This window comes from Mytilus galloprovincialis, chromosome 13, assembly GCF_965363235.1.
Source record: "Mytilus galloprovincialis chromosome 13, xbMytGall1.hap1.1, whole genome shotgun sequence".
Taxonomy (NCBI): Eukaryota; Metazoa; Mollusca; class Bivalvia; order Mytilida; family Mytilidae; genus Mytilus; species Mytilus galloprovincialis.
Genome location: NC_134850.1, coordinates 38,425,635 through 38,435,810, shown reverse-complemented (window position 1 = coordinate 38,435,810; position 10,176 = coordinate 38,425,635). Strand labels below are relative to the sequence as shown.

General features: G+C 32.0%; 1 protein-coding gene across 1 annotated transcript in view; it reads right to left on the bottom strand.

The window, feature by feature from the left end:
* Positions 1–2,506: 2,506 nt before the first annotated feature.
* Positions 2,507–10,176, bottom strand: part of LOC143057334 (uncharacterized) — a 52,419-nt gene continuing 44,749 nt past the window's right edge. The window contains exons 31-33 of the mRNA XM_076230635.1: positions 5,732–6,031; positions 4,223–4,281; positions 2,507–2,869 (exon numbers count right to left, since the gene is read on the bottom strand). Coding sequence (XP_076086750.1) covers positions 2,810–2,869; positions 4,223–4,281; positions 5,732–6,031 — 419 coding nt within the window. The 3' untranslated portion in view covers positions 2,507–2,809. The remainder of the gene's footprint in view (positions 2,870–4,222; positions 4,282–5,731; positions 6,032–10,176) is intronic.

The following is a 10,176-nucleotide window of genomic DNA, read 5'->3' as shown; positions in this document are numbered from 1 at the left end:
TTCGTCATTTGCATGCTACAACATTCAACTCAACATTATCAACCTTCAAACTAAAAATAAAATTATTCACTTCCATAGCTGCCAAGAAAAGACATTGCAAACTATTAGCAAAGAGGAGAGGAAGTGGCTTCACAGCAGATGTAAAACTTGCTTGCACTCTACAACGCAACATTTTCTACCTGCAGACCAAATAAATAAGTATTCGCTTGCATAGCCCCTCAAAAAATTGACAAACATATTTATTGTACAATGAGATTTGTAAAATATCAAGCAGTCTTCAAACAGGAAGTGGCTGCATGGTTGCTTTAAACATTTCTAACACCATATCCTTCAACCATATCAAGATGTATACCAAAATAAAAGCATTCCCTTTTATAGAAGATAAGACAGCTGTTGAAAGTTGTCTACCAGTCTTGCCTACAGACAATAACTATATATCTGCTTTCACTGCTGGTGACATAGATAAAAATTATCATCATGATATCTACACACAAGTCAACATGACCAAAATAATCAATCCACTTCTGTATCCATTATTTACCAACTTTAAGATTATTTTTTATATTTTCTTAACTATAACAGATGGAAAGATAAACTGTTCGCTACATGTACCTAAGATACAAATATAAACAAACAAACGATTGCAATAAAGGTGAAAAGTATTATTTTTGCCTGGTGAATAATTCAGGATTTTAGGAGCCTTTTGTGTCCTCAGATTTCTTCTATGAAACCCTATTTTAACAAATATGTGAACATCCTCGTCCTTTGGTGTCTTGAGATATCACACTGAAAATTATACCACATCTCCTTTTTATATGTTATTTGGTTATTGGTGCAGATGTTTTACGAAAATAAATAGGTTACAAAGGAGGTCATCTTTCTCCAATCTGCTTGAAAGTTATCTTCTAGCTTCTTAAAGTCAGGTTGTATATTTTTGGGAGACATTAAATTGTTGGCCATTCATTCAATTCCTTTCTGATTACCGGTATATTGTTTAGGGTATATGAACCTTGGCAGATGAACATACTGAGATACCAACATAATTACATTGTGTAAGTAACTTCATAATTCCAACAGTGTCTGCATTCAGAGTATATTTCTCCCAGTTGATATGATTTTTCAGGACTTGTTTTTCCTATCATTAGTTCCTTGATAGAGTGTTGCTGCTCACAAGGAAGCTATCAAACCAAGTTGAAGTCACCCCATTGTAGTTTTTAAGGATGCCATCAACAGTTGGTTGGTTAACTGAAGAGGAATATCTGTTGCACAGATAAGAACGAAAATATTCCTAATGTGGTAACTACAATTCTGTATCCTTTTCCTGAATGTGTTTTATTACTGGGTTTGTGATAACATGAGTAACACAATGGGTGCCACAGGTGGAGCAGGATCTGCTTAACCTTCCGGAGATCTGTAATGACCTAGGTTTTGGATGTTTTGTGTTGCTCAGTCTTTAGTTTTTCTGTTGTGTTTGTGTACAATTGTTTGTTTATTGGTTTTTTATTTTTTTAGCCATGGCGTTGTCTGTTTATTCTCGACATGAGTATGAAGAAACTATTTATTGAAAGTCCCTGGATATGAATTCTCTTTTAAGAGTCTCTATTTTCATGCTTCATTGGACAATCTTAATTTTTTTTTGTTATTAGCCAAAAGGTACTTTTTCAGATTTAAGATACATATGCAGACAATTTTCTTTTTCTAACCATGATCACATTTCCTTGGTGGATTGTCTAAAATATAGTTTGATGGTGTTCATCTATCAACATAGAATTGTGTGACTAGGTACTCTGAGTGACAATTATTTGTTTTATCGTTTCTTCTATTTTCCTAGAGGTAAATTACTAGAGGCATTGTATAAATGTGGTGTATAGGTTGATTCCATATTCAGACTGTGCCCTTTTTTTGATCAGTGCTGATAATTCCTCATCTTTCAGTTTCATCAGTTTTGTGACTGATTTGATTTCATAGCTCATGAGCATTGGTTGGAGATTACTTAGTACGCTCTTTCAGTTACATAGCTATTTATACTTTATAGGTTTGTAAAACCAATGTTTACCACAGAAGGATAATCTGTCCGTAAGTTTGTTCTTAAAAAAAGGACTCATTGATTATTATCCAAATAACAGGTCAACTACATTGGATTAATAAAATCATTGTAAAAGAGGAACGAAAGTGTAAAGTGTACTTATCTAAGTTTCGTCAAAAATTAGTGGAGTGGAACGATACTTTAACTTGATCTGTAACTCATCATAGTTAACTCACATACCAAAAATCAGCCCAATATCTGAAGGCATTTAGTATAATGGTTTGTTGTGGAATGACGGAATGACAGAATTTTGGAATGATGGAATTCCAGAATGAGGGACAAGGGTAAAACTATATGGCACCAACAGCTTGGTTGCAGGGCCATAAAAACTGTATATTTAGACACAACATATACTCTCTTTTCTAGAGCTGACTTACAGTAAGACAGATTTTCACTTTAAGCCATACAAAAACATTTAGAATCTTTCCAGTCATTTATTAAAAAAATTGTGTACTAAAATACAAAAATCTTCATAACAATCAACATCTATAAAAGTTAATAACAACAAAGTACAGAGTATATTAGATAAATACAAAACACTTTTCACTCATATTTCTGTGTTAATTTTAACTAATGACATAATCCTTTGCATTTTCTTTGTGTTTTCAGCAATAAATAAGCTTTAAATCAGATAACTATTTCTCTCACACCTTCTATAACAGTAGTTGTTCCCTCTTACTGATTTAATTCATGATTCTTGGTTGTCTGGGGCAGATGTGAAGTTTAAGTTTTCCTCAATCTTGCACGTATAGCTTTCATGAAATGAAAGCTATACGACCTCCTCTGTTTTAAAAGAAAAAAAGTCTGTAATTATAATTGGCATTACAATACAATTTATGTTATGACATGCTTTCAGCTCATTTCATTATATTTATTTTATTTTTGTTGTTGCATACAATATGGTTTGAAAGAAATAAACATGTTAAAAACTGTTTTATCTATAATAAACTGTTATCACAGAGATATGCCTCAACTTTTTGGAATTTTGATAATGCAAATGTTAAAAATTGAAATAGCAATACTTCAACTTGTAAGTTATGCAAAATTTAAAGTCCATGAACCATGACTGAAGGTACATGGCAAACCAATCTCCATGGAAATGAGATGTGCCAATGCTAATACAACTGCATACCAAATACCATAATGACTTATCATAAGTTGTTCCCTTTACACAATCATTAACTTGTAAACTATTTTAAAGTTTCAATGTCAATGAACCATGATGAGGGGGTGGGGCTATATACAATAATCTCCATGGAAACAATACTTGCAAATACAAATAAATTTGCATACCAATTATCATTGACTGAACATTAACAGTTCATCTAAAACTGATCTAATCACACAAACTAATACATGTAAACTAAGCAAAAGTTTCAAAGTCAATAGACCATGACTGAAGGAGCGGGGCAACATATTCTCAATAGAAATGAGATGTGCTATTGCTTATATAAGTGAATACCAATTAACATTAGCCTACCACTAATTGTTCCCCTTGAAACGGTCACTTATCACAAACTAATCCATGAAAACTAAACAAAAGTTTCAAAGTCAATACAGATGACTGAGGGGGCAGGGCCAAATAATATCCATAAGAATGATATGAGCCAATGCTCATACAACTGCATACCAATTATATATCATTGACCTACCACTACTGGTTCACCATAAACTAGACCTTAAATCACAAACTAATACATTGTTGACAAATGTGCCACCTCCGGAAACAGCTTACCTATGTCTCGCTTTTTGACTGTGTCAAAAAGGACTACCATGATGCCTTTATTATTGAAATATTTGTTGTGCTAATATCATTGTATTTAAAAATCTGATCTCATATAATCATTCCTCAATATCAAATCAAATATAAAAGAGTCAAATTCGTGTACTGTATATATTAAGTGATGCTCCTCATCAGAATACAGCATACATTTTATTTCTTCTTTGATTGCAATAAATGTGTACAGTTAAAATATGGACAAAGTTACATATCAATTACTGATCAATGGCCGCTTAACCATAGATTTAATATATGCAATTTGCCTTTTTTGGACATAAATATTGCATTTTACACATAATATTTGGAGTCCAATTTTTGGCCTTCATGATCAAACCTATTTTAATAGAAGTACTAACCACTTTGCCTTTACTTTTATCAGCTGACCTTGAACGACGAGATGCTGAAGTTGATGGACCTGAAGCAATCAAACAAATTAGTCCACATGACATAAAATAATCAAACAGTTGTATTGTTATGACTTATAAACTAGAGGCTCTAAAGAGACTGTGTCGTTCACCTGTATAAACTGATATAGATTCCCAATAATGATTATAACCAAGTTTGGTTAACTTGCCCAGTATTTATATTAAAAGCAATTAAATCATCCCAGTGTAGTCTTACAATAGTTACTGAAGACCCCTTATCATTATTTAAATTAGTGTTTAAGTCTATAGTTATTATGAATTTGGTAAATTAAATAAAGATTTATTAAAAAGTGACCATTTGAAATTGGTTTTTTTAACAATTTTCCCATAGACTTCTATATAGTAAACCCCATTGTTCTATTTTTAGCCATGGTGGCCATGTTGGATGGATGGCAGCGTCATTAGATACATTTTATTTACAAAAAAATGACTATAAAGGGTAATAACTCCTTATGGGTCTAATTAACAATTTTGGTCATGTTTGACTTATTTGTAGATCTGACTTTGCTTACTGGATACAGTTTATCTCTATCTATAAAGATATTCAAGCTAGTAACCAAAAACTGCAAAATTTGCCTTAAAATAACTAATTAAGGGGCAGCAACCCAACAATGGCTTGTGTGATTCGTCTGCAATATCAGAGCAGATAGATCTTAACGTGATGAACATTATACCCCATGTTAAATTTACTCTAAATGCTTTAGTTTTAAAATTACAAGCAAAGAACTGCATTTACACCCTATGATCTATTTTAGCCATGGCAGCCATGTTGGATGCCAGGTGGGGTTGTTAGACAAATTTGGTCCAGTAGGAGAAAGAGGAGAAGATTTTTGTAAAAGTTACCAGACAAAGATCACGGGCAAAGAAAGCCAAGTGATGAGAAAAGCTTTCAGGTCAGGTGAGCTTAAAAGGGAAAAAAGTCAAATATAAAGATAAGAAGATGCAGTATGATTGGCATTTACACAATTCTCCATCAGAGACCAAATGTTGAAAAGCATTTTATTAAGAAAAATATGTAGCATAAGGTTTTATCAAAGTATTAAGTGATGGTTGCTGTGGACTTGTAGTCTGATGTTATGTCAGTGAATCTTGAACATAGAAATTAAAAGATTTTCCATTTTTCCAGTAATCCTTGAAGCACATTAAACCATACACGTAAAAGCTATATTGAAGATGAGGACTTTTTCTCCTTCCCCTTTCTACTACATGTATCTCTTACTTAATTCCTTACACTTAATTTCTCCTATACTATCATTCTCTCTCTTTAAATGTCAAATTATTTCAAAAACATTTGAAAGTCTTAAAACTCTCTTTGTTTCATTTCTCCACTAACCTAAAACCAACTATTTAAAAAGGTCTGTCAACTTTTCCCATAGCTTGTCTGCAAACCCCCACCCCCAAAAAAATCACCCCTTCATGAGTAAAAATAGATAAACTTACCTTCAACAACATTCAAAAAGGTCTGTATACTCCGCCCTGCTCCAACACTGTTGGATGCAGTACAAATGTAATATGTTTCATCTCCCTGTTGAGCATTTGCAATAACCAGAGATGGTGAATTCACAGTTCCACCAGAATATTTATTATTTTGCATATCAACATTTTGTTCCTGTTCATTTACGATTATTTTCCATTGCACACTGGTATGAGATGGATTGGCTGTGACAGTACATGGTATAGTGGCTGAACTACCATAGTTTACGAAGTACCGATTAAGTGGAATTTCAACATTTGGAATATCTGAAGAAAAAAAAAAAAAAAAATATTAAGATTAAAAGTAAATAATTTTAGAATGATGATCTTGTAGCTTTTTAATTTCATTGCTACTATTATATACAATTAACAAATGTATATTTAGCATTTCATATGAAAAGGAGATTTTTTTAAGTCAACTACATGTATTACTATTCATACAAATAATTACAAATTCAAATCCAAACAGTTGAGATAAATCTCTCCATTATTGTTTTGTAATATCTGCCTGAATCATCTATATACACGTACCACCAAGAAGAGTATTACATGTACAAATTTAAACCCATCTTGAATAGAAAATGTTATGTTATGACAACTTGTGGCACCAAACAGCCTGAATTACTCATCTGGATTTGTACCAAAAGGTCCACTATGACCTCAGAACTTTTAATCAAACTTATTCATTTTTTTAAAGTTTGGAATAAATAAGCCTTAAAGGGGCACTAGCTACGAGATAAATAAAAAATCTAAATTTTGATTTTTTTCTGTTCAATCAATAATGAAAGTGAAATAGTGAAATTACAATTCGCTTTTTGCAGCCAAAAAGGTTCAATTTTGTCAAATTACGCTAAGAAACATTGATAATTTGTAAATTCACTTGCAAGTGAATGGGTCGACCTCTTTAAATCTGTATTCATGTGAACTTCAATTTAACCCCTAGCTAGAGATTGACAACGCATGCATTGTATGTGTACTGGTTATTTAAAGAAAAAGAATGTCAACAATGAAAGTTAAACTACGGTAAATACATGCACATAAAATCATTCTTATACGATTAAAAACAATGAAAAACATCTATTTTTAATCTATGAAATAAAATCAAACCGACCTATAAAAATCCAATTGCACGTGTTGGTTTAATCTATTCATATCTTTATTTATGTTAACATCGCTTATATGGTCATCTGAGGTCAAATTGATAGTTAATTAGATGGCGTCTGGACTAAAATACACACGAAATGAACCTATTTATCATCTACCCCATGCTCTGTAAACTGTTTATTTTAGGCTTTTGATAGTTTGGATAAATGTTTTACATTGTTATAAATCAAATCGGTGACCACGAATTTGACAGCTAGTGCCCCTTTAAGCTCTTTATTAATTTTTCAGAATTTTTCCTTGTGCTTTACTAATTGATCAGAAAGAATTAGTTAGTAAGCAGGCGCTGTTCTCAAGTTGCTTAAAATGAATGCATTTTTTTTTCAATTCAAAAGACTCTCCATTCTTTTTATGTCGATCATGTCCAGCAGCTTAAAGATTAAGATTAAGTTTCGGACATTTCCAATAAGGCTCATTTGGAAACTATTATTTGACTTTATTGCTGCTATGTTTGTGACCCAAGCAAGCTTGACCAAATACCCAAATGGTCTGGAACATAGATCTTACTTTACAGAACATTCTTGTTGTTTACAATTATCTCTATCTATAATGAACTTGGCCCAGTAGTTTCAAAGGAAAATATTTTGTAAAAATTTACAAAACTTTACAAAATTGTCAAAAATTGACAATAAAGGACAATGGAGAATTGACCATTTTGGTTATGTTGACTTATTTGTAGATCTTGCTTTCCTGTACATAATTGTTGCTGTTATCTCTATCTATAATAATATTGAAGATAATAACCAAAAACTGCAAAACTTTTTAGTCAGGAGATTAGGACTCAGATCAAGAGGTTTTTTATCGACATAAATTTTGTCGTAAACATAACCGTATAATGTAGAAATTCTCTTTTAAAGTGATTACTTTTCAAATTTCCATCAGAATGTAATATGTTTATAGTAACCTTGTTGCCTTTCTATTTGAATAATATCACAATATTAAAAAAAAAAATATTGAGAAGAATCTGTTCCTAGTTTTGTTTTTGATGATTGATAGTTCACTGCTTGCAAATAAATCATTTTGAACTTTTCTTTCAGTATAGATTTGTATTCTTGTCTCCATCTCCTTATCTTTGGTAACTGTATAGTCAAATAAGAAAGAAATATGCTATACAAGTATATTTATAACATGATAAATTAATCAAAATTAACAAACAATAGCAATAGTATTGCATGGTTTTTTAAAGCATTATTGAAGTCACATTTCTACAAAACTCAAACAGTAAATTATTTGGTTTAACTTTTATTGTGTAAGGAATTGTTTAGATGAAACTGAATGATAGGGCTTTGTAAGATGTAAAGGAATTTTGATCAGGCAAGAGTGTGACCATTTACATCAACAATTGGAAGTTTTTTTAACGACCTTGACTGGCTATACATATACATTGTTTGGTAAGACTTTCTATATAAATTTCAATTTATTCCTTGAAAAAAGCTCTAGATTCCTAAAATAATTTATAAATTTATATATTTTTTTATTGTCCAAAAACATTTAAATTCATTTAATTATCCTCCTTTTATGATTATTTGATTAAAATTTTATTAATTTATGTTCATTTTACAATTTACATTTTTATAAGAAAAATAACTTAAAACAGGATAAATCAAAGGGAAGTAACTATTATTTTCAATATACAAACGTTTTTATTACACAACGGCAGTTAGCCAGAGGTAAACATCGTTGATTACCAGTATGTTTGACACCCAAGCCATATAATTATACATCTTCTCTGATTAACAGGTAAAATTGAACACAGGTGTCACTTACACCCAAACGGTAGTTAGAAATTATAAAAAAATGGCAGCTGAAAATTTTCATTCATGAAATATTCCATACACAGGATTTTTTTCTGCTGAACGGGAGGACGGGAGGAGACCCCTGAAAACGGGATTTTTGTACTCCCGTCGGGAGATTCACATGTATGTTGTTTTATTTGTAGATCTAACATTGCTGTTTACAGTTTATCTCTATACATAATAATATTCAAGATAATAACCAATAAAATGCTTCACTGAGCACAGCCTGATACGAACGCAATGGTCGTACCCTAAACAGTTGGGGCAAAGGAGTAAGTTCGGTAAGGGCCATTTTTGACCCTGATTATAAAGTTCAATGTTACAAGACAAAAGTTTTAAGTTGACTTAAAGACATGTGAGAAAGTTAAAAAGTACTATTTTAATTCTGACACGTTAATTTAAAGGAGTAGGTCCGGTAAGGGCCGATTTCGGCCTCAATTTTCAAGTTCATCTAACGAAAGATTTTAGACACTTTCTAAACACTTAAGTGTCTATTTCAATTGATTCAATTAGTTAATGTTGAAGATTTTAACTTAATAAGTCATTTAAAACGCCCCGATTCAAGCTTAAATATGAACAAGAATGTGTCCTCAGTACACGAATGCCCCACTCGCACTATCATTTTCCATGTTCAGTGGACAGTGAAATTGGGGTAAAAACTCTAATTTGGCATTAAAATTAGAAAGATCATATCATAGGGAACATGTGTACTAAGTTTGAAGTCCATTGGACTTCAACTTCATCAAAAACTACCTTGACCAAAAACTTTAACCTGGAGCGGGACAGATGGACGAACGAACGGACAGACGGACGGACGAACGGACGGACGGACGCACAGACCAGAAAACATAATGCCCCTCTACTATCGTAGGTGGGGCATAAAAATCTATCAAATATGCCAAAAATCGTCACTTTTCAGATAGTTTTTGTCAAAAATGAAAGTGGCCGCATCCGTGTTCATCCTCAACCTTTATATATATTATGTATTATCATCAAATACAACTTACATTTCAAAATTATGAATGAACACGAATGCGGCCACTTTCATTTCAAACGGAAACCGTCTAAAATTTAACTAAATGCTGCAATTGTGAAGATGTCAGTAATTTAGCATGACTTAATGATGCTAGTACCGGATATATGTGCCTTGTGTTGTCAAAAACAGCCCATATTTATGTAGCAGAAGCATTCTACTTTGCAATAAATATCTAAACGATTACATTTTCAGTTTTCTAAAACTGCTATATTTTGAGGCCAAAAAGGGGTCTTACTGAACCTACTCCTTTACATCCCAAATTGGTAAAGATATAAGATTTTGATGAAATTTAACCAAATCAGCTGGATTTCAGCTAAATTTAGGACCAGGAAACATAGAGCGCAAACGTCGACAAACTAAATATTCAAATTAGACATGTGAAATGTCTTCACAAACATTTATATTAAAAGATCTTTGTT